Here is a 25,851-nt window from a genome sequence, read left to right on the forward strand (position 1 = left end):
GCCTGGCATTATATGCACACTCAATAAATACTTGTTAAGTTAATAAATGAATGAATCAATGAAGCAAACCAATATTTAATTATCGTTAAATTTTTTAATGTCACTTTAAACAGAATTTTCTGATAAAGGTCAAACATTAAGAAATTGTAAAAAGGTAATCTGAGGTTTGGTACTTTATTCAGAAATGCCTTCTGTTAACACAGGTAATAGATTTATAGATCAGGAGTAAAATCTTTCTCAAATGCATAGGCACAAATTACTGAAACAGGACTTGTGTAACTCTACTCATTTGTTGAAATTAGTGCAAATAAAAAAGACTGGGAGAAGCCAACAAATGGTAGGCATGGTATTTCTATCAATAATACAAGATTATGATTTAAGTGATGCTATCAAGTAAGAAGATACTATTAATAGTGAAGAAATACATTTTTAGAGAGAAATCACTTGGGAAACTTCTGCTTTTGTGTCTTTATGTCAATTAATGATATTACTATTATTAACAAAAATAATTCAGCACTACATGGCAGGCACTGTATTAAATGCTTATATGCATTAGCACATTTAGATAATGTCCAAGAATGTCTGAAGTAGGCACTTACTATTTTTCTTATTTTATGTAACAGAAACTGAGGCTTAAGGAGGTTCAGCAATGAGTCCAAAGTCACAAGCTAGTTAAGTGCAAACAGGATGTCCACTCAGGTCATGTGACTATACAAAATGCCTCTATTTACCACCATGCTATTTTGCAGTAAGGCGACAATATGACATTCCCTTAAGACTATACTTTATTCCAACAACTTTTAGGACAGGAGGGTAACTCCAGTAATAATAACACCAGTAACTCAATAAGTGCTTACTACGTATCTGGGCACTGCTGCAAACACAAACGTGTCCATTCCTTTAATCCTAGCAGTCACCCAATGATGTAGAAACTATCAGTATGCCCACCCACAGCTTAGGAAACCAAAGCACAGAAAAGTGACTGGTCCAAGGCCCGAAAGCCAGATGAAGCCAAAATTCAAATATGAGAAGTCTGATTCCAAAGCCTTTTGTCTTAACCACTACGTGAAACTGTCTCTGGGGAAAAACAGGTTGATATTAAAAAATAATAATAATAATTAATGCAAATTCTAAAGTAAATCTTGGGATCTATACCTCTTCAACCCAGTCTCTACAGAAGTAATGCAACATAAATATTGCAGCAGGGAGTAGTTCAAGAGCTGTAGATTATAAGCAGAAGACAGCACATTCTGAACCTGTTCTGCTATTTTTTACCTCTGTAATCATGAAACCATTTACTCTCTGAATCTCCTACTCTTATGTTAAAAAGGGCAATCAGGGGCGCATGGGGATTCAGGTCATGATTCCAGGGTCCTGGACTGAAACCCACATCAGGCTCCTTGCTCAGCAGGAAGCCTACTTCTCCCTCTCCCACTCCCCCTGCTTGTATTCCCTCTTTTACTGTCTCTCTCTCTGTGTCAAATAAATAAGTAAAATCTTTAAAAAAAAAAAAAAAAGGCAATCAGCCAGCAACAGATGAATAGATAACAAAGAGGTGGTATATGTATACAATGGGATATTACTCAGCCATCAAAAAGAATGGAATCTTGCCATTTGCAATGACATGGATGGAGTGAGAGAGCATTGTGCTAATAAGCAAGGAAGTCAGAGAAAGACAAATGTCATATGATCTCACTCGTGTGGAATTTAAGAAACTAGATAAATGAGCAAAGGCAAAGAGAGAGAGAGAAACCAAGAATTAACTATAGAGAACAAACTGATGGTTACCAGAGGGGAGGAGGGTTAGAGGATGGGTGAAGGGGATTAAGAGTACACCTAGGGGCGCCTGGGTGGCTCAGTGGGTTAAAGCCTCTGCCTTCGGCTCAGGTCATGATCCCAGGGTCCTGGGATCGAGCCCTGCATCAGGGTCTCTGCTCAGCGGCAAGCCTGCTTCCTCCTCTTGTCTCTGCCTGCCTCTCTGCCCACTTGCGATCTCTATCAAATAAATAAATAAAATCTTTAAAAAAAAAAAAAAAGAGTACACCTATCATGATGCGCACTGAGTAATGTGTGGAAGAGCTGAATTACTATATTGTACACTTGAAACTAATATAATGCTGTACGTTGACCATACTGGCATTAAAATAAAAAACTTCAAAAAAAAATGGCAATCATACTACATGCCCTGACTACTTTGTAAGTTTCTTCTAAGGATCACATAAGAAAATACATGAAAGAACATTTTTGCCTTTGGAAGGTTTTTCTGTACATCAAAATCAACTTATTTAATGTCTTGAGAAAAATTCAAGTCATTCAAAATTCAATACTTATAGCTCATGTAAAAGCTATACATAAAAGGCTCAATTTCATTACCTTTTCATATGCCACAATACAATACATTTAGCAATGTATAACACTAAAAAACTCTATCCTAAGTATACTATAAAATACCAAGGTTATACAAGTTATGATTATTTCAGTAATTTATACCGTGAACTGGGGAAATTATCTTTGTAAATAGATTATTACTCAATTTTAAGCATATGTATGATACAACAGAAATAACAACAGTATGAAAGTCTTAAATTGGAAAGTCTTACTGATGCTGATAACAGATAGAGGATAATGACTTAATATTTTAACAACCTGGTAGTCTCTAAAATTCACTTGGTTTTAACAATGTTCACAGCATGCCCAAAATTTGCTAGGGTGCTATTTTAGACATTTGCTAAAGTTGTTCCCTATGGTAAAATTCAATTAAGTTGTATAAACACCAACTGAGCACCTAACTATGTGCAAAAGACTGTGCCAGGTACTATGCAAAACCAGGAGGAGAATACCAGCCCTGCTTTCAAAACATACAGACACCACACTCATACACAACACATATACACAAGATACATACTAATTACTACTTTAGAGATTCCTAGTTTTTTAAATTTTTACACTTTGGTTTAGCTTATTATCTGCCTTTAGATGATATGTAATGTGGATATCATGAGGGAAAAAAACTGCAGCATGAAAATTTAAGGATGTTGTGACTCTTCAAGTAACCTACTTAAAGAGTCTAGTTAGTGTCCTTTCCCTGTAAATACTAAAAATACACATCCTGTAAATAAGTATTTTTGTTAGTGAACTAGCACAATATTAAAACTATAAAGAAACAATCTATTTATCTACTTAACACCCTCTATACAACCATAACTTTATTTGTATGCTAATGAAGCAACCTTAGCATGTGGCTACAAAAACTTATGAAAATGTAATGTTAAAATTACAGGGCACTGAAGAATGCATCTAGATTTAGAATTTCAAATGACATAAAATACTGATCTTTACAAGTATATGTCATTATATTTTTTATTTTTGGAAAATGTCTTATAAATAGCTCACCTGAGTACATTCTCATTACTTAAGTCACAATTTACTACATAGTTAATTAACTTATGTCTAAAGATAATCTTTTCTTGTATGACTTCATTTTCTTAAAAAGCAAAATACTTTATTTTCAATTAAAAAATTTACATATGAAAGTCAAAGACAGTAATTTCAGTAAAAATGAAAATCAACCACCATATCTTTTCTTGAGTTCTTCGACAGACTTATCCTTCAATCCTGATTTGTCTATGTGATTGAACAATACATGTGCAACTGAAAAAAGAAAAAAAATTCATTTTAATCTCCATTTTTTAAAAACTAAGTGAGACAAAATTAAAGAGAGTAATCTGATTATCAAATAAAACTTCTCATATTTTAAAGCAATAACCATTATATTTGTAAATTCTAATCCAGATATTTAAAAAGCTAATCTGAGAAAGTTATACAGGAATCTAATAATGTTTCTTACCAGCATATTTTGTAAAAAAATATTAACTTAAACTTAACTCATTCTGTCCTACTTTAAACATTTTGCCCTCTGTAATGAGCACAATTTACTTAATATTTCAATTAACTTTTTCAAACTGAAACTATTTTAAAAGAAAATTTTGTATCCACTACTGTAAATTGAAACTTAGCAGTAACATCTACAAAATGTTAGCCATACATTTTTATAATATGCAATAAAATATATAACTATTAAAAATTAAAACAAAATATGCCTATAAATCATATAAAATCATCTTTCATACCACTGAATGGTCCACACTCGACACTTTGGAAAACTCTGTATAGTTCAACATTAACAGTGGCTACTGGTTGTTACTGATAAAAAAAGGTAACACCAGCTAATATTGATCAAATGCTCATTAGGTACACTCTAGGAACCATTCCAGGTGCTCCCCATGTTTAGCTTAGCTGACAATGTGACCCAACCAAGACAGTACTGTTGGTTGGCCAGTGTAAAGAACCAACTCACATTCTTTGAGTACACTTGTACTTATCACATTACAGTAGCAAGAAATTCACTTCCTCAATGCATTTATATGGACAGGCTGTTATGCTCTAAGCACTGTTCTATGCCCTGAGGCCTAGAGAACAAGGTATATAGTTCCTGCCCTCGTGGAGCTTTTACTCTATTAGGGAGAAAGACATCATAAACAAATACATGAAATATTTTCAGCTAGTTACATATTATGAAGAAAAATAAAGGAGGGTAAGAAGCCAGAGGATGATAAAGGGAGGCAGGCAGTTACTTTGAGTAGGTCTGCTGAGGAAAGGGGTCTCTGAAGTGGTAACTCTGGTGGAAACTGAATGAAGTGAAGAAGCTGGCAAGGGGGAGATAATCTGGGCTGCGGAAATGGCCAAATGCAAAGAGCCCAAGGCCGAAATAAGTTTACCAGCTTGGTATATCAAAAAATATAAAGTTAGTGTGGTGGAGCAGAGTAATCGAAAAAAGTAGTGGAAGAGGTTATAACAGTCAGTAGTAAGAGAAGTTAGTATTTTTCAGGGAACTTTAGGGACTGTTTTTGAGTAAAGATAAAACAGAAATGTCTTTTAGCTTAAACCCTATTTAAAAATCACACATAAAATGATGTGTCCACTTCTTTAAGTACAATATAAAGAGTATTTTTCTTAGTGATTCAGACTCATTCAATGCTGCTACTAGAAACATAAAGAAACAAGAACAGGAGCCCGAGGTATATTTAAACCAGAAGATATATGAAAATGGTACATAGAGTTTCTGTTATTTTTAAAACTAAAAACCTGGTACTGCTGCATTCTAATAATTTTTCTTTTTCCGAAAACTTGAGGAAAGCCCAAAACTCTTACCTAACTGAAGTTCCTGCATAGTCTGATTTTACTTAAGGTTTCCCTAAACTGACACTTCATGGGAAGAACAAAGATGTAAAAATAAATAAGGAATAGAATTCTGCAGGTTCATCACCTGCCAATTGTCCCCCTGACTCTACAGTCTACACTGTACTTCTTTTAATTTTCTGAAGACAATTTGCTCCTTCCTGCCTCAGAACTTCCACATACATCATTCTCTGGGTCTAACACTCTTCCCCAGCCCTTTCATCTGATTGACTCCTGCACGTCTTTGAGGATTCAGGTTCCATCAAACAAACACAAGAAAACTGGCTCTCACAGAAGGGACTGGACCTCCCTTGCACCCATGCCCGGTGACATGCATCTGTGGTAGGAACCTTTTACGAGTCCCACCAAAGCAAGCTCTCAACCATTACGCTTTACTGAGTTTTCAAGTAAGAGTCCAGACATAAAGTCAGACTGCTTAACTTTAAATCCTGGGTCTGAAAAGAAAATGAATAAAAATCAATCAATCAGTCCTGGGTCTGGCTTCCTACCTAGACGACCTTGGTCAGGTTCCTTACCTCTCTATGCCTCAGTTTCTATCTCTGTAAAAAGGAATTGATAATCACACTTAAAGCTCACAATGCTGTTGTTGGGGTTAAAAGATTTGATTTTACTTAACTGTAATTCAATTTAACTTGTGACTAATTTAAATTTAACTATATGTATCTTAGAGTAAGTATTCAATAAATGTCCACTATATTTGTTGAATAAATGAAGGAACATGTCAGAATAAAGATCTGGAAAAGCTTTCTTAACAGACTTACTTTTTTTCTCAGGTTCTGACATAAACATCACTGCCATATCAAACCTTTTTAGTTCAGAAAGTTTTTGTAAGATTTCAAAGATGAGTGATGGCTCTTCTTTCCTGAAACAATCCAAATATAAAACAAATGATTAATTAAAAGTAGCTCATGTAATTGTTTTTCTAACACAGTATTTCTAATTATACATAAATAAGGTCTCCATTTATCTTTTTTCCCTGGATGTGGTCTACATTTTAAGTGCCCAAATGAAGAGATTTATCAAGTAACTGAAGAAATTATAATTTTCTTAAATGTGAGGCTTAGCACAGACTTTTTAAAAATTTATTTTTTTATTTAAATTCAGTTAATTAACATAGTATATTAATAGTTTCAGGGGTAGAGTTCAGTGATTCATCAGTTGCATATAACACCCAGTGCTCATTACATCTCATAGCAGACTTTATTAATTTGCTATCAATTTATCACTTCTACACCTCCCCTTCTTTAAAAAAAAGTTTTAAAGTCCTTTTTCCTCCTACCTAAACATTTCCCATATTATTGCTTGCACTTGTCATCTCTTCACAACTTCTGCAATGGTGAAATTTACCAGAGAGCTAATTTTGCTATACAGAAGGCAGTAAGTAATATGACATCAAGGAGAATGACTTTCCCAACCACTACAAATAGCCTAACATTACAATATGCAGGTATAACGAAAAAAATTCCACTTACTCAATATAAAAGTCATGCAGAATTTTAATGATCTGGTTGAATACATCAGGATCCAGATTTTTCTGAAACAACTTAGGATACATGGATGGTTCAATTTGCTTGGAAAAGATATAAAGAGAAAATTATATCATGGTAACATTCATATATCACAAATTATGTATATAACAACTGCTTAAGTGAATACAGGGAGGAATACTGTTTATGCACTAGTGCTGACTGAGTAATAATGAGGTCACAGCACAATGTAACTACGAGTGAAGAACAAAAGTCGGAGGAAATGTTAGATAAATCACTCTGTTCGAGGCAGAGAAAAATCCATGAACAGAGAGATGTTCCCAAAGACAGGAAACTTGAAGAGAGCTCTCAAGGAGCAATAAAAATAACTAGTTTAAAAAACAGAATTACATGAGATAATGCACTTAGAAGAAATTGTATACTAGAAAACTGTAAGGGATTATTACTATAACCACACTTGAAAAGACAATGCTAAAATCCATTATTTGGTAAACTTCATAAGATCTGATTCTTTTTCTTGGAGCAAATAAGAGCTCACTAAAGAAAATGACTGTCTAAATATTGCAAGCAGTGCTTCGGGCACATGGAAGGCACTCAATGTGTTTTAACTTCTTTCCCCATCTTGAAGAATGAAGAATTAAATTTAAGTTAGGATTTCTGAAATAAGATCACGTTATTTTAAACCACAGACCTTAACAACAGAACCTATTTCCAAAGGTTTCCCAGTCGCAAACATTTAAAACAGTCTGGCTGAGGTAATACGCGCAGGCAAGGAAGGGTTCTACAATCACATTCTACAAAAAGCAGATACAGTACTATTGTACAGTACTAGTGACAAAATAAGTCCTATGACCTTCTACTTAAACAAGAACTACTAGCTTCCTTTCTTACCTTCAAATACCGATACAACATATCCGGAGAATTTTTTAGTTGTCTGAAATCAGATTCAAGCTGGAATGAGTTTGCAGGAACTGGAGGAAGAACAGTTGTGACAAACTTTGCAGGTGTCTGATCTATCTCTACAGAAATCTTCTCACTGAAAGAGTGACATACATTCTGTTTCAAGTTGACTGGAGGTCTGAAATATTTCAGAGGCATCAAACAATTAGAAAAGAACCACAAACAGTTAAAGCTTATACAAGGAAATGTCAATGGAGATTTTCAATTCCTGACTTGATTAATATAGTATTGTAACTATTTATATTCCACACGTAGTGAACTCTTCTGGCTAATAAAAATACACCTATATTTCTGGCAAGGCAGATAATGCTTTTGTCAATTTTTTAAATATTTATTTATGTTCAGTTAGCCACTGTGTAGTACATAATTAGTCCCTGATGCTGTATTCAATGATTCATTAGTAAAGTATAATACTCAGTGCTCATCACAGCACGTGCCCTCCTCAATACCCAACACCCTGTTATCCCCCCACCCCCTTCCCTTTGCCAATTTTCACATGCTGGCTATGTAACAACTTTTCTCATCTGTTGGGTTAATCTAGCCTGGCCACTTTTTGAAGCACACCATTTCTATATACTGCATTACCACATCACATATACTCACAACTCCGCCTTTCAGAAATCCAAATTATGACAGTTTCAGGAAAGATAGTCCCAGACACCAAGAAATGCTTCCTCCTTTTAAAAAAATCTGTTCAGTGTTTCCCCCAAATCACTAAATAATCACTATCACTTTAAATAAAACCACTAAAATTCAACATTAAAAAAAAACCTTTTAATAGGATTGCTGAGTGGCAATACAAGAATGTATGAATAAAGTTTCAACATCCCCTGGGGTGACTGGGTGGGTCAGTCCTTAAATGTCTGCCTTCAGCTCGGTCATGGTCCCAGAGTCCTGGGATTGAGCCCCAAAGCACGCTCCCCACTCGGCGAGAAGCCTGCTTCTCCCTCTCCCACTTCCCCTGCTTATATTCCCTCTCTCACTGTATCTCTGTCAAATAAATAAAAAATCTTAAAAAAAAAAAAAGTTTCAACATCCCCAAATAAACCTAATTAATCTAGATCTTTTATATTCTCACCATTAAGCAAACACATGACTATTTTTTTAAATTCCACACATAAAGAGCCCACAAATAATCTTAGATATTAATGGCTAGAATAATGACTAATTTCTACATTTTTTATGAAGCTTCCTTTTAAAGATTTTTTTTGACAGAGATCACAAGTAGGCAGAGAGGCAGGCAGAGAGAGGGGGGGAAGTAGGCTCCCGGCTGAGCAGAAAGCCCGATGCGGGGCTCGATCCCAGGACCCTGGGATCATGACCTGAGCTGAAGGCAGAGGCTTTAAACCCACTGAGCCACCCAGGCACCCCTGAAGCTTCCTTTTAAAAACTTCTTTTGCTGAATTACAAAGTGAAATGCAAATACTAAAGTTCTAGAATAAAAATGCAGAGAATCAATTTGTTAAGATACTTTCTTACCTCTGAATTTCCCACTATGGTACAGGAATAGTGATAACACCTTAAGCAAAACCTCTCTTACGATTTAAGTACAAATAAAAATCTAGAATGTGAAGTTGGGCAGTTCAAAGCACTATGGTGATAAGCACATACCAGAAGTCTCATCAGTAATACCAATTTTCTAGTGAATTATTACCACTCTAGATAAGTATCAAGTAAGAGTATTTCTTCTGGGAAGCCTGGGTGGTGCCGTCAGTTAAGCGTCCAACTCTCATTTCGGCCCAGGTCATGATCTCAGGGTCATGAGACCAAGCTCCACGTGAGGCTTATGCTCAGCGCAGAGTCTACATAAGACTCCCTCTCCCTCTCCTCTCGCTCTCACTCCTTCTCTCTCTCTCTCTCAAAATAAATCTTTTTTTTTTTTTTTTTAAAGAGTATTTCTTCTACTCACGGCAGGGCTGAAGTATCACTGATTTCTTCTATTTTCAATACTTTTGCTTTCGGAATATCACTGGTGGGCAAAAGGTCATCTTGGCTTGAATTCTTCTTACTCGCAGCACCTGCACTTGCTATTCCATCTGCCAGGTGACTAGGGTTGTTCTGTGGAGCGGCAGTAGTGCTACCCGGCACATCAATGGTCTGGATCAAATTACCGGTCTCTTCAATAGTAACTTTCTTGAGTGGTTTCTACAACGATTAAAATCAATTCTTTAAATCAACATTAAAGGTTCCTATTTTAGGGTCACCAATTAAAAGGCTTCAGTGTTCTTATAACTAGTATCTGCTCCCTATTTAGAGAACGTAGATTTTAAGCTCACAGACTAACAGTTATAAGTCAGTTCACTCTGATGGCAAGATAGACAGGGGTCATACTCTGAGAATACAAAGAATAAAAAAAGATGCACAGCACCTAGACTATGTAAGTCTGAATGGGAGAAAGAAGAGCTGTACATATACATAATTCCAAGGCAATGGGATGCATGCTGTAAAAGGGGAAAGTACCACATGCTAAGAGAACACAGGGAAGGAAGACAAACAGTGGCATCAGGGGAGTTATCACAGAAAAGTACACATGAATGGCAATGTGGAAGGGCACAGCATGGTCAGTGGAAAGACGAGAAGTCCAAAAGGGCTAGAACAAGGGGGAGGAGTTGGAGGGAACGAAGCCTAAAAGGCTGTTTAAAGACAGCTTATAAAGGAATTGTGTGCCATGTCCAGGAGTTTGGACTTGACCCGAGAGGCAAAAAAGCCAAGAAAAAGTATGGCCAAATCTACAGTGAACTAACTGAAGGCAAGCAGAACAAGGTCAGACAATAACCAGCGCTCTGTATGAAACAGACTAACATTAAAATCTAAGTAGATTTAAAAAATAAATAAAAAATAAAAAACACCTAAGTAGATTTTTTAAACATGCAGCCGCTGGATAAAACCAGCCTAGGATTAAAGATCTGCCAAATATGTTCACAAAGTTGGTAAGACTGGACCATAATTAGTTTCTAATGTAACAAAATAAGTAGGATTCACTGTTTATTTCAATCATTACAAATGTCAAACATGTTCAATTTCTTAAGTTTACATATAATACTCTGTTATTTTTCATTTAAAAAACCCTCAATTTATTCTAAGTGTTCATTTCAACTGTATGGGTGAATTTTAAATCAAAAAGTTTTAAATATAAAAACTTTAGACATACATATTAAACTCAGTATTAAACCCAGACATTCTATTAACATAGCCAAGATAAGACCTAACAGTTACAACTGAGTGTTACTGGATGAACAAACATAAATTTTAAAAGCTATTAGCAAAACTGGTAACAGAATCCCAGCAGTCATTCTATTTAAAGTACAATCATGTTAAGCTGAAGCCTTTGCCTTGCTGAGAACTCTCAACAGCAACAGTTTTCTCGGAAGATACTAACCAAGAATGGGCACATGTTAGTGCTGCAAAAGGGACTATGATTTCTGACAGGCAATAAATCACTGGATTAAATCAGTACAGTCCCATTTAAAACAAAATCCTTTCAAAACTAACAACAGATGTGTAAACATGATCCTAATTTAAAAATTCCTTAATCAGTAGTCTCTGTGAAGTGTAAACCAATGGGTGGGTACTAGGAGCTACTAGTGCTGAGGGCTACTGATGGTTGGGTGCGATAGTGGGGATGACAGTATGCTGGTTAACAGGAGTGAAACACAAAAGATATCACTACAGAAAGATTTAAGAAAATATGAAAGGTTCAACTAACACTTTCTCAAAACTAAGATTTAGATGCATTTTATTTAGCTCTATGTTATGGCCATTTCAAGAAAAGGAAGAGAAAAATAAAAATAAACAGAAAGGGAGAAAGAGAAGGGGAAGGGCCAAGTAGAAAGATGAAGTTTTGCTATAGGAAAACAGAAAAATGAAAATAAAACAAAATAAAGTATTTCAGCACAGACTATGAAATCAGGAGACCCATCATTTACTACCACCTATCCAGGAACCCTGGGTCCCGGGAGATCTACAGCACTGCTCTCACAGACGCTCTCTGGAGAAGATTCGCCATAAGTACCCCCAAGCTGTCAGCCCATGAAACGCAGACTTCCACGGCCTAGGCTCTCATTTGACTCAAGTAATGCTAGGACTCTCCCTCCACTTCCTGGACCTTCCTCTCTTCCCTGACCTTTTCCCCAGTGCTATGGTTCTCTCACAAATATATGACTGAGAAGGAAATTAATATTCATTTCACCTAAAACTGCCTTAGCATTAATGGATATTATTTCCTTCGATCGAAACTAACCTGTGAGTTATCCTCAAGGAGAAAAAGTAAGGATCACACAAGGATTAGGTAACTTGCCCAAGGGGGCTCAAATCAACTCTTGAAAACAGTACACCAAAAGGCATCTTCTATCTTCCAAAGAATGCCCACATTTTTATTATGAAGACCTACTACAAAAATAAACAGCAATTTTTCCCCTTCCTGCTAAGATACTGATTTATTTTGTTTGGGAACATTTACAGAATAATCCACCCCAGATCTTTCATTTCACAGAGGTGTTTTAAGATCTTGCCACAAAACACTTAAATGCATGTCACATTTTCAAACTATTAACATAAACTGGTTTTTAAAGTGAGGGAGAAGAGAACCCCACAAATGTATAAAAGTCCTTATATACTGGCCATGGGACATTTGATCTAACACATGGCCATGTTTTTATAATTATGGACAACAAAGTCTGACAAATGCTTTTTTAAACCTTATCAATTTTTTGTGAAAATGTCTTACAAAGATGTAAAAGTTTAAACCACTTTTTTAAAACCACTTTTCATTAAACATTTGATCACCTTAATTGAAGAAAATAGCAGCACACTAACATAATGAATGAAAATGAATACAATATATAGAAGCAACTAGATTTATGCCTGTCCCAAAACAAGTATTGTCTCAGAAAATCCAAGAATAAAGTCATAATAAGAACACTGGGAGTGGGGGGGCGCCTGGCTGGCTCTCAGTAGAGCACAAGACTCCAGATACCAGGGTCACGAGTTGGAGTGCCTACGCTGGGCGTGGAGCCTACTTAATTAAAAAAAAAAAGGAAGAAAGAAAGAAAGAAAAGGGGGAAAAAAAAGAACACTAGAAAAGCATTTAACTGAAATTCACTGTTACTAACCTGAAATATGACCTCGACAAAATAAACTTTCTTTGCTTCATTTTCTTCCTTTGTAAAAGGAAGATAACAATACCTGCTCTGACTTCCTTATAAAATTAAGGCTCTCAAAGCATCCACCATGCAGAACAGCTACTTCCAGGAGGCAGCGAGAGGATCATGACCAGTGATGGGGGCACACAGGGGGATTCTAGAGGCTGACACCTTTCAATTTTTGACTTAGTTGGTGATTTCATGGGTGTTCACTTTATAATTATTTTTAAAGTCTTAGTCTTGTGGACTCTTCTGCATGTATTAGGTAAATGTTAGAAATTGCCGTAGTCATATCATATCATATTTATATGATATGTTATATATATGATATATATAAATATATATATTTATATATCATATATGATATATATTATATATCATATATAATATATATATTATATGTATAAAATTTATATATATGTTTTATTTATATATGATTTATATGATATATATATCATATCATATTTATATATATATCATATATATATATAACCTACAGATAATAACCAAAGATTCAGCACAAAATAAATTGCTAAATTCATGCCAGCTACTCTTTCTGTTATAATACTGCAGAGAAAAAAACTGGCTTTGTTGGACTTAATGAAAAATAGTACGGTATACCAAAAACAATGTGCAATGTATATTTTTAAAGACAATTTGCTTATACTAGAGCTCTGCCTTAGGTGAATTTTTTTTTTTTTTTTTTAAGATGTAGCCAGGGTACTGAGGGTCTTGTAATGTAAGGGTAAACCTGGCTGAGGACACAGTACTCATCCTCATGTTTCTCAGGATACCCCTATGATGGCTATGTCACTTCCGCCCACTGAGCTGGAGAGCAGGGGTCTCTAGCAGAGAAAAAATGAGGCTGTTTAAACAAAGGCAGACATACACCACTTCTGAGGATGTGCACTGTACCAAGACCCCATGCTGGGTTCTCTGAGCCATGAAGCACACCTCTTTCTTTCCAGCTGATCTGAGCCCCAAGCTGTCCACAGTTGTTTGATGAGTTACGAAAATACCTGAACTAGGCAGGGCCCTGTTGTGTCTTCAAGTATAGGATACAGGGCGCCCCCTTATCCTTGGGGATCACCTAAGCATGTGGGAAATCCTCTGCCAATCAGGGACCGGAGAGTAGGGAAGAGTTCAAGGTGGTGGAGAAATGAGTTGGAGGGTTTGTTTTAATTCTGCATAGTCTATGCATATCAAAATAAACCTCCATTCCTCCCAGAGCCTTCATGAGATCCAGAAGTTGGTGCCGCTCCCCCTGAGGAACAGCAGCTCTGTCTCTACCAAGGACACAGAGAAGGACAAGGTAAATGCTGTAGCCATTTTCAGCAGTACCCCTTTTGGGAAGCCTTTTTGTACAGCACTCTCCCTGGCCTTACCTCTGTTTTGTGTGTGGTGCGAGATGTCTGCTGTGTTATTTATTTTCAAAGTGCAAACTCTCAACCCAAGAGCCTATAGCCTTCTCTATTTTCACTGTGTCATCTTGGCTGTGCCTCCAGAAGCCAAAGTACTTAAAGGCTGAGGACCTTAGGGCTGTGACTGTATATTTCTGGGAATAACATGGAGAGAATGACACCACACTCCATGCTGAAGCCTCCTGGCCTGGCTGACTCCTTCCAGAACGCCTCTAGGTGGAATCATTGTTGTTTCCTCCTTTCCTGTTTCCAGTTAGGCAATTAACCTATTCAGAATGTCTGCAATAATCCTCTCAACTGGAAAATGTGAAATGCCGTCCCTCCAACTTTACAGTGTGTGCTTTGTGCAATTTTGAATGGTCTTAGAGAAGGTCAACTTCCTAACTCATCACTGCTTCATCTCTGTTGGCAAATATGCTATATGCAGAATTCCTCCAGTTGTACCCTGGGTAAAAATATTCTGAATTATCGGAGGTGACAGATTTGTAGGAGAAAATGTACACTAGCAGTGAAGTCATGAAGAGAGAAAAATCAGTTACTACTACAGAGCCAGTTCCACACAAAGTCCTTCCGCTGTGTTCATATGAGCAGGTTCTGTTGTGTCCTGAGTCACTGTTAGAACTGATCCTGCCTCTCATGATACATCATGGGAATTCTATAGCACACATTCGTGTTGTTATTTACAATTTTTGCCTTTTTCCATACAACATAATTACTGTGTGTCTCACAGTGTCCTTAAATCAGAACTACCTATGAATTGGTAAGAAAAACAGACCTGAGCTTAGTTAACATTTATAAGTAACAGGTTCCTCCCAGAAAACACCCTCTCGGTTCCTCTCCAAGACTCCAGGCATCCCCACCTCTGAGAGGTCCCTGAGACCACTGACAGAACTTCCAGAGAGAAGACCCCTTTTGTCAGGGAGGGAAGCAAAGGAAGAAGGTCGTGCGCTGGCAAGCAGAATTTTTCCACAGGAGTGGCTATGATTCCATGTGTGGAATGGGCTTTTTAATCTCACTCATTCTCTCTGTTCTCAATACACAAAGAACCATCTCCTGTAGCCACAGAGGAGGGACGCAGGGTTACCCTGGACACAGTTGCCTGCCCGACTAGAGTACGTGACTTTGTTAGTTTGAAATTACTTCTGATAATCCTCTAGGATGGAACCCCGGCTGTTCCACACTGACAGACATGGGCAGTGACATGTGGCGCCAGTAATTTAACCTCCTGGTCTCTTTTCCCTCAAGATGCAGGCGGCACCCAGTCAGGGGACAGAGTTTTCTGGCGCTGATGCTGCTCTCTGGGAACCTGGCGGTAGGAGAGATGGCAGGTGCAGATGCCTGCTTTTCTGGGGTTTAGCTGTTGTTGATATTGGCTCTTTTGTCTGTCATATCAACACAACTTTCACTTCTGCTCTGAAGTCAGTATGGTGACCAGAGGACCACCCTTTTACCAGGACCATCCTGCACGTGCTACTCCATGGGCCCCCCCTTTATCACCATCCATGGGCTCTGAACCACCTCCACCCCCTGCACCTCGGTGGCCCCAGGAACCACCCACACCACCCCACCCGCACCACCTGATAAATGATCTGAGCAGTGTGAGTGGACTTGTAAAGCACGTTCATCTTACTTTTGTTGTTGTTGAGCTTAAGTGCTGATTTTAGATCTAACCCCACAGAAGATGCAAGGCTATTATAATAAAATCACAGGGGCGCCTGGGTAGCTCAGTAGGTTAAAGCCTCTGCCTTCAGCTCAGGTCATGATCTTGGGGTCCTGGGATCAAGCCCCACATCGGGCACTCTGCTCAGTGGGGAGCCTGCTTTCCCCCTCTCTCTCTGCCTGCCTCTCTGCCTACTTGTGATCTCTGTCTGTCAAATAAATAAATATCTTTAAAAAATTTTTAAAAAGAAAATATGTAGAAGTATTTAAATTTGTAGTGTTAAGTCAATGAAAAAGTTATCCCAGAATTCTAAACAGCTGAATTTTCCCCATTTTTATTATATCAATAATCCTAAGAGTGCTTTTTAAAGATTCTAAAAAGAGTTTACTTATTCAACACTTTGTCTCCAACCCTTGTTAATATAACACTGATATTTAAAAAGGAAGGAAAAAATGAAAGAAAAGTGTTTCACTTACAGTTGACCCAAGAGGAGATGGATTATCAATAGGTTTTATCACATTTTGCCTTTGTGTAGAATCGAGAAAAACATCATCCCAGTGTCCTTTCTCAATTAAGTCCTTGAAAATAAATTTGTAAGCATGACTACCAAAATATATATTCTCAAGTTAGTTATATAATAGTAATGTGTTTTTGTTTCAGAAAATAAGACTATATTTTGGTGAAAAGAATACATTACCTTTTTAATTTTGGAAAGTTCAGTTACTGCTTGCTTATTCCCAGGTTCCAAAAGCAAAACAGTTTCAAAATCTAAAGTGAATTTTTAAGAATAAATTAGTGAAAATATTTACAGAATTCAAGACATGATACATTTAGTTAATAACCCAGGCTTCTCTCCAGAAGTTTTACTTACGGCGCTAGGAAACAGGTTGAGCAATAATAAGAGCTAAACATTGACCAGGTGCTCTTCTAGTTACTTTATGTGAATTCTCAGGTGACCCCCATCACAACCCCACTCTTCAGATGATATAACTGAGGTCTAGAGGTCATCTAACTTATCAAAGCTCACACTATTAAAAAATGACAGGGTTACTCACCAAATGTTAAGACAGAATCTAAGAGAATTCCATATAATGGAATATTATTTGGCTTTAAACCTTGAAGACATTAGCTAAGTTAAAGAAGCCAGACACAAAGGGACATATACTGCATGATTCTACTTATATGGGGTACCTAGAACAATCAAATTCATAGAGACAGAAAGAATGATTGTTACCAGGGGCTAAAGGAGGAAGAATGGGGAGTTTTTGTTAATGGGTAGATTTTCAGGACTGGATGACAAAAGAGCGCTGAAGATGTGTGGTGGTGATGGTGATGGTGCTCAACAGTGTGAATGTACTTAATGCCACTGAATTGTACACTTAAAAATTTTAAGATGATAAATTTTATGTTATGTATATTTTACTACCATTTTTTAAATGCATGAGCTACAGCTGAAGCCAGGCTTAGAGAGAAACTGTTAGATTTAAGTGCACATATCAGAAAAGAAGGCAGGTTGAAAATCAATAATCTAAGTATTGATGTCAAGATATTAGAAAAACAGCAAATGAAACCGAAACAAAATAGGGGCACCTGGGTGGCTCAGTCTGTTAAGTGTCTGCCTTCAGCTCAGGTCATGATCCTGGGATCCCCGGATCCCGGGATCCTGGGATCAAGCCTGCATCAGGGTCCCTGAGCAGCAGGGGGGGCCTGCTTCTCCCTCTCCTTCTGCCCCTTCCCCACTCAAGCCCTCTCTCTCTCAAGTAAATAAAATCTTTAAAATAAAATAAGCCTAAACAAAACTGAAGGAAAGAAAGAGCAGAAATATGTGAAACAGAAAACACATGCTATAAAACCAAGTTAGTTCTTCAAGAAGGCTAACAGACTGAACACTTAAAAGATCCTGGAAAAACAAAATAACTAGTACCAAGAATAAAAAGGAGCATCACTGAAGATCTCACGTTATCCTCTCACCTTTAACAGCTGATTCCCTTTCTTTTTGCCTTTTCCTTCTCACCTATAATTCAAATTATTAATTAACTGTGATTGGCAATTAGCCAGATCAGACTGGACACTATTAAAGTAAAAGATAATCTGGTCCACTATGAAAGCTGCATTCCTTCAAATCTGCAAACTATTCATGATCTGAACTGTGAAAGAAAATTTACTTCTGTAAGTTCTGTACCCTTGAACAATGGAAAAGCTACACAAATCTCTGCTTCTATAACATGGGAATCTCATAAGAGCAAGTGAGTGATAGTTGTTAGAAAGATAGTCGTACCTTGTTTGGCCTCATTTAACTTTCCCAAAAATGTTCTTGCCGTTCCTCTTCTGGCAAAAGCTTTAGAGTATGAGCCATCTAATAAAATAGCTTGTGTGCAGTCTTTTTCGGCTTCTTCATATCTATTTAATATGACAAAGTTACCAACTGGAAAATGCAGCTTATAGGTAAAACTTAACATAAACTGAGTTTCTAGTGTAAAATGCAGGCATATTTATTTTAATTAAAAACTTCCAAATCTGCCTTTGAGAGGAAAGACTTTTTTTTTAATTGTTCACTCTCACTGAATCTTGGAAACATCTAGGGAAGAGGGAAAAGGCACAAGGTTAAAGGAAAGTCAGGATAGAAAGTGCCGGAAGGGGGAGCCTGGGTGGCTCAGTGGGTTAACGCCTCTGCCTTCGGCTCGGTCATGATCCCAGGGTCCCGGGATCGAGCCCGGCATAGGGGTCTCTGCTCAGCAGGGAGCCTGTTTCCTCCTCTCTCTCTCTGCCTACTTGTGATCTATCTGTCCAATAAATAAATAAAATCTAAAAAAAAAAAAAAAAAAAAAAAAGAAAGTACCGGAAGAATGTAAAAAATGGTGGTAAAATACAAGCCAAGCAGACAAAAGAATACCACTGGCTGGAACCCACCCTGCCCCCCGCCAGCACTCAATACACACAGGTACTACACTGACAATTAAAACTGGCATTCATTTTCTAATAAAACTTAGTATTTACCCACCTAAGGATCACCTAAGTTATACATCACCTAAGGAAAACCAATCTATGCAAAACTCAGGACCTGTTACACGTGTGATGGCTTATCATCTAACACCTTTCCTAAATTCTACTCAACCATGCAACTGGCCATCAATTCAGTCAGACTGGGTAGTGCTCTAAAAAACAAAAAATTAAGGAGAGCTAAAAACAAAACAAAATAAAAAAGAACAGAAAAACTGAAGACCTCATATATGTCAAAATGACATTAATGAATTACTGTGTATTTATTTGGCATGATAATGGCATTGCAATTATGTACAAAAGATCCTTTAGGGATAAGACGTCATAATGTCTCTAATATGTTTTATAATAATTCAGAGGGAAAAAAGCTAACTAAATATAATGACAAAGGTATGGCTTGTTAACACTAGATGATTTGGTACATGGGGTTTATTATATTAATTACATGAAAGCTATAAAAGTTTCATAATAAAAAATTCCAAAAGAAGAAAATCTCCTACAATGACATTCTCCCCAAAGCCTAAAATAAATGCCATCCTACCCTTGAAACAAGACCTCATAAGAACAAAATAAAAAATGTGAGTGAACTTAAACATCTTCTAGTTCTTTACTTCACTTTTCAATGGAAGAAAGAATATGTCTGTGTCTATACAAGTGCATGTGCCCACGGCCCACTAATATATTCTCTACTTTGCTGATTGTATCATTCTCTCATTCAAACACATGCATGCCCCCCTGTTCCCCCCACCCCAGTTTTCAGGGTAAGGTACTTTAAAGAGCAAAGTCAAAGGCCTGCCTGACTCTCCAGCTATGTTAACAGCCATAATATGGACCACTTGCCCTTTCTGGAAGTTACATTAACTCTTCCACTCTCACGCCTTTAAACCTGTACTGGGACACTCAACCTGTTTTTCACCTCACTTACTCTTACCAAAATAATGTATCTCTAATTGTGTCTATTGGTTTAAATGACAATAAATATACAAACAAAATTTACTTCTATGACAGGAGTTTCCTAACCTGAGGTCCTTTGAGAGATCTGAAAAGTGAGATGGGAAAAATATTACATCCTTATTTTCACTAACTTTTATATGGGATTTGGCTTTTCTTTCAATTATGACTGTAAACAAGAAACCACAATAGCAAAAGCAGTAGCTGTAACCTTGCCCCAATAAATATCATAGATACTTTCATATCACATTACAACTGTTATAGATATCTCAAAGTATTACTTATGTTCACCACTATTTCAGAATTACAGTAGTAATTAAACCTATTTGTATGTGTTACCACAGCATCCTGGTCTATAAATGCTCCTAGGACCTAAGTGGCCAACTAGTAGGCAACTAAGAACTCTGCCCTTAGTAGTCATCAGTTACCAAAGAGCAAAGTCTCATGTTACCACACTGGTAACATAATCATTTGTGTTACTTTTTTATTTCCTATTCATACTTATTAGTTCATCAGTATGTGGAAGAAGATGTCACAGATCAGCCCAAATTTAAATTTTCATATTATGTCTTCAAAACAAATTTTTGCTTTATATCTGCCTATATTTTTAATGTAGTTTCTGATTTCGTTGTGTCAATAAAAAAGTACATATACCACTATGTCAAAAATCGCAGTATTTTAAAAACTATATTTCAATATAATTGGATGCCTTTGTAGCCTCAAATGTATAATTATGCATTCAAAAATATTCTGAGAAAGGTTCACCATGCAACCAAATGGGTCCCTAGTACCAAAAAACCTTCAGAATCCCTATTTTAAGTATTCACAGGTTTTTTCTTAAATTCTGTCACTAGGGCGCCTGGGTGGCCCAGTGGGTTACGCCTCTGCCTTCGGCTCAGGTCATGATCTCAGGGTCCTGGGATCGAGTCCCGCATCGGGCTCTCTGTTCAGCAGGGAGCCTGCTTCCTCCTCTCTCTCTGTCTGCCTCTCTGCCTACTTGTGATCTCTCTCTCTGTCAAATAAATAAATAAATAAATCTTTAAAAAAAAAAAAAAAAATTCTGTCACTAAAGTATAAAAGGTGATTACAACAGATATAAAGAATTATGAGACACAGTTTCTACCAGCAGATATTATCCTCCTGATTGTTCAACTTGGAACCCCTGAGTGCATCCAGAAATAACTGTTAGTATCACAGGACCAAGTTTTTGCCGTATATATAATCAATCAGATGATCTCAATGGCAACAATTCTCTTATGTATGGATATGCATATATAAAACACTGCCAGATAAGAACTTGCCCAAAAGGTTCTGAGGTTAAAAATAATTTTTAAATTACTAATTCAGAATAACATGCATAAAACAAAGAAATGTTAAATTGTGTAATGTCACATTATTGCATGTGGGAAAATAATAAGAGCAAACATTTACTGAATATGTACTGATACACACTCAATCTCTCTCATTTAAATTTAATGCTCAAGAATAAAAAAAATTTATTTTATTACTATTTATCTAATGTGCCAATTTATGGTAAATTTCATTTTCATCCTGAAAAGTATTAAGTATAACCAATCCTTACTTCTGAATCTTCAGATAGGCCATTGCTCTGTTAGCTGGAAGAAGGGCATTAGTGCCATCTGCTGCTATCCCCCGAGTATAGCATTCGATTGCTCTTTCATATTTCCCTTCTTTGAAAAATCCATTCCCCTATCATTTTGGAGAGAAGTATAAAGAAGAATTAAAAAAAAACAAAACACAAAATATGCAAAAAGAATAAAAAAGTAGCTGAATTCAAATCTTAAGTAAACACTATGAGAATACTCATCAATACTCTATCAGTTATTAAAGTATATGTTAATGTTAAATATCCAATCCATGATACATGTTCTAGAATCTGTTAGTTTATTTTTTGTAGTGGCATCATTCTCTTTTCAGTACTAAAAAGAAAAAAAGTATACTACTATACTACTTTGCAACATTAATCATTATTCTACTAGTTAAATATTACACAAAACTTAAATCTAAAAAAAATTCAATAAATATAGGCCCAAAAATTACACTCTTCAATATTAGAAGCTGTACAATAGAATTTCTTTAACTCAAGTAATTTTTGTGAAAGAACAGAGTACCAGAATTGTATACCTCATTCTTTGGTAACACTAACATGTCTAAACATAGGATAAATTAAACCATACTGGAATGTATATACCAGACATCACTATAAGCACACTTATTTATAATCAGTCAGGTTTCTCACAATCAATATCATTCCATATGTATTTATCATTCCAAAAGTATTTTTCCAAGAAAAGCTACAAATATGTTAAACTAATCTCAACTCAAGATTCTAAAGGAATTTTGATCAGAAACAGTCCAGTATGAATTAATGAAAAAAAAAATTCTAGGGGCGCCTGGGTGGCTCAGTGGGTTAAGCCTCTGCCTTCGGCTCAGGTCATGATCTCAGGGTCCTGGGATCGAGCCCCGCATCGGGCTCTCTGCTCAGCAGGGAGCCTGCTTCCCCCCTCTCTCTGCCTGCATCTCTGTCTACTTGTGATCTTTGTCTCTCAAATAAATAAATAAAATCTTTAAAAAAAAAAAAATTCTATATAAGAATGAACTGTAGGGGCGCCTGGGTGGCTCAGTGGGTTAAGGCCTCTGCCTTCGGCTCAGGTCATGATCTCAGGGTCCTGGGATCGAGCCCCGCATCGGGCTCTCTGCTCCGCAGGGAGCCTGCTTCCTCCTCTCTCTCTGCCTGCCTCTCTGCCTAGTTGTGATTTCTGTCAAATAAATAAAATATTAAAAAAAAAAAAGAATTGTAACTTATTTCTATGTTAAATTTATAACCACCTATAGGTAAGTACGTTAAAATCCTCAAAAGTAGTTTGCTCCCTAAACTATGTTATATTTTTAATTATGTACTAAGTCATCAATTACTCAAATTCTGAATTAGTAAGCTCCAGGGTTTTTTCAGTATAATTTTCAGCTCTTATTGAAGAATTTTAACGCTAGAGAAGACAGAAACAAATACACAAGAAACGAAGAAACTCAGCAAAACATCTGTATGTTAAAATCCCTCTGGATTACCAGATCTTTCTCTGAAATGGCCTGCTGCTTATTCTGTTGCTCTTCAATTTGTTTCTTCTCTCCTTCAGATGATTTAACCATTTTATCGGCTCCCTTTGGATATGAATTTTCTTTGGATATTAAAGCCTAGGAGACACAGTAATCAGCTAAAGTAAAACAAGTAATGCAAGATACATATATATTCGACTTTAAAAGAGTAAATCACTCAAACGTATTAGAATTTTTGACACATTTCAAATTAATATTGAAATAATAGTTTTTACTCTAATCCAAAGTCTAATTCAAATTCAAAAACAAAATAGTGAATTTAATGTACATCTTATTCCAATGAAAATAAGCCATATCCACTAATAGAAGTTGTTCATTTATTTATTCAAGAAATATTTACTGAATTTCTACACAGGCCAGGCACCATTCTAGTAACTATTTTCAAAAATAATATAGATAATTAAGACCACACATCCAAATTTCTCAAATTTAATATTCAGTCATTATTTAACCTCAGATAAAATACAAAAATATATAACATAATTCACAATTATAAGCAAGTTGATAAATTTATCAACAGATTATGAGCAGTAAGTAATAGCAGTATTTAAAAGCAGATTTTTGGGGCGCCTGGGTGGCTTAGTCGTTAAGCGTCTGCCCTTGGCTCAGGTCACGATCCTGAGGTCCTGGGATCGAGCCCCATATCAGGATCCCGGCTTGGTGGTAAGCCTGCTTCTCCTTCTCCCACTCACCCTACTTGTGTTCCCTCTCTTGCTGTGTCTCACTCTGTCAAATAAATAAAATCTTTAAAAATAAATAAAAAATAAAAAATAAATAAAAGCAGATTTTCCCCAAACATTGTCACTTTTTCCTCCAAGTTTTAACAGATGGCACAATAACTATAACTGACTGAACAGCAAAATGAAAAGGAATATATAACTGTGCAGTATCATTTGACAGCACATTTTTTAGCTAAGTAATAACAATTTTCTCACTGTTAAAAAACTAGTATTGTTTTTGCTAAAATATAAACTATAAGGATGGAGCTTATATCAAAGAAATATGCAGAAGTTTAATAGAGAAGTCAAAGCACAAGCCAATAAAGAAAAATCAGTGGGATAAAGAGAAGTAATTCTATCATCTGGGAAAGGAAAAAGCAGCAGTGGTTCACAGACATTAGGTAACTTTTTTTTTTTTTTAAGATTTTATTTTAAGTAATCGCCACACCCAATATGGGGCTCAAACTCACAACCCCAAGATCAAGAGTCACGTGCTCTACCGACTAAGCCAGCCAGGTGCCTCTCAGACTTAAGATGATGACTCCTACGGATCTTTAAATATCATTCATTCTACTTCCTCTAGCTTGCAAATCTGTTTAGTAAAACTATACAGTACAAAGAACTAAAATCAGAAAAAGTCTATATTAAGTAATCTACAGTACGAAGACTATGCCAAAACCTTTACACTTCATCAAATAAAGGTAAGTAATGCACTTAATTTAAGTAACTAGGATTTACCTGATTAATTTTCCTGAGTTCAATCGTTGCTTCAAAGTTATTTGGTTCCAGTTCTAATACTTTTTCATAATCTAGGTAAATTAGAAGATTAATATTTGAAAGATAGGATATTTTTAAAATTCTACAAAACAATAATCATTTGCTACATGTGACAAACAGGCAAGTGTTCTGCAGCAAAATTAAGAGGAGTAAGAAATATTAACAACAGCAGGCTTCTAGACTTTCTCCATTCTCCCTCCCCCAGGACAAACAAAACCCTGACAGAATCCGATGACAAATCACCTTCTTCCACCAGCCCCAGAAAGGATACTTGCTATCATTAAGTTGTATATCATAAAATCAAGGAACAGCAGAATTATCAGATTATCAACTTTATTCAGATTTTGTTATTTATAGTACATAAACCTATTTTATGGACTAATACAAGCCCTAGAATTTACAAATAAAGAAAAATGTGTTAAGAATTTTATATGCAGTGCCTCTGCCTCAAATTATCCAACAAGATGTTTTAATCTTATTTTACAGATAAACTGAAAATCATAGGAGATCCATCCATAACCTTCCCTTTGGTCACACACCTAATGTGATCGGTCACACACCTAATGTGATCGGTAATTTGAACCAAAGTCTAATTGGAGGCAAATAATGCATTCTTTCCCAAGTATCAAGATTCTTTTAAAAAGCAAAAATGAGCTTTATTCAAATACAGAATGCTCTCCAAAGATAAGAACTGTGACTGTCTAGTATTCTTTGTACAGCATCTGTTAAATTAAATCATTAAAGAATTTTTTAGATATTAAGGAACTGAAATACATTAATACCTTTTTTGGCATCTTCTAATTTTTGCAAAGCAACTCGAGCAGCACCTCGCCTTGCAAAAGCCTTTGTATAACTTCTATTCAAGGCAATTGCTAAATTACAATCAGACTCAGCAACAGCAAATCTGCAATTTAAAAAAATTAAGGTTAATAAAATTCATTTGTTAACCCAAACTTCAAAATTTGTTTCTGAAATCCCCAAGAAGGGGATTTAGTTCACAATTAAAGGTGTGTTTCCCACCTTCTTTTATTTACTTAAGGCTACTGAAAAGCATTAATTCGTGATGGTGAGATGTAAGTAACGTTCCCTTTAAAGCAAGGAACAAGAATGCCCACTATCACCTATCACTGCTTTTTGTCATTATTGTACTAGAGGTCCTGACTAACGCAGTTTCATAAGGAAGAAAAACAGATAAAAAGACTGGAAAATAAAGGAATAAAACTGACATTCTCACATGATATGATGGTCTACCTAAATCACTCAAAACAATCTAGAGACACTGTTAGAAATAATCAAAGTTTGCAAAGTGGCTGCTTTACTAGAGATAAGCAACAAAAAACA

At 36.2% G+C, this 25,851-nt stretch overlaps 1 protein-coding gene across 2 annotated transcripts in view; it reads right to left on the reverse strand.

Moving 5' to 3' along the window:
- Positions 1-3,346: 3,346 nt before the first annotated feature.
- The window catches only part of RPAP3 (RNA polymerase II associated protein 3), a 40,682-nt gene continuing 18,177 nt past the window's right edge, over positions 3,347-25,851 (reverse strand). Inside the window, exons 6-17 of one of the 2 annotated variants that reach the window (XM_080812024.1) lie at positions 25,293-25,414; positions 24,472-24,542; positions 22,967-23,092; positions 21,462-21,589; positions 18,207-18,328; positions 16,626-16,696; positions 16,405-16,506; positions 9,616-9,851; positions 7,638-7,782; positions 6,732-6,829; positions 6,021-6,121; positions 3,347-3,651 (exon numbers count right to left, since the gene is read on the reverse strand). In XM_080812024.1, coding sequence (XP_080668150.1) covers positions 3,566-3,651; positions 6,021-6,121; positions 6,732-6,829; positions 7,638-7,782; positions 9,616-9,851; positions 16,405-16,506; positions 16,626-16,696; positions 18,207-18,328; positions 21,462-21,589; positions 22,967-23,092; positions 24,472-24,542; positions 25,293-25,414 — 1,408 coding nt within the window. In that variant the 3' untranslated portion in view covers positions 3,347-3,565. Of the gene's footprint in view, positions 3,652-6,020; positions 6,122-6,731; positions 6,830-7,637; positions 7,825-9,615; positions 9,852-16,404; positions 16,507-16,625; positions 16,697-18,206; positions 18,329-21,461; positions 21,590-22,966; positions 23,093-24,471; positions 24,543-25,292; positions 25,415-25,851 lie in introns of both variants that reach the window. The other variant, XM_080812023.1, reaches the window with a different exon arrangement.

Source organism: Martes martes (genome assembly GCF_963455335.1).
Source record: "Martes martes genome assembly, chromosome: 8".
Taxonomy (NCBI): Eukaryota; Metazoa; Chordata; class Mammalia; order Carnivora; family Mustelidae; genus Martes; species Martes martes.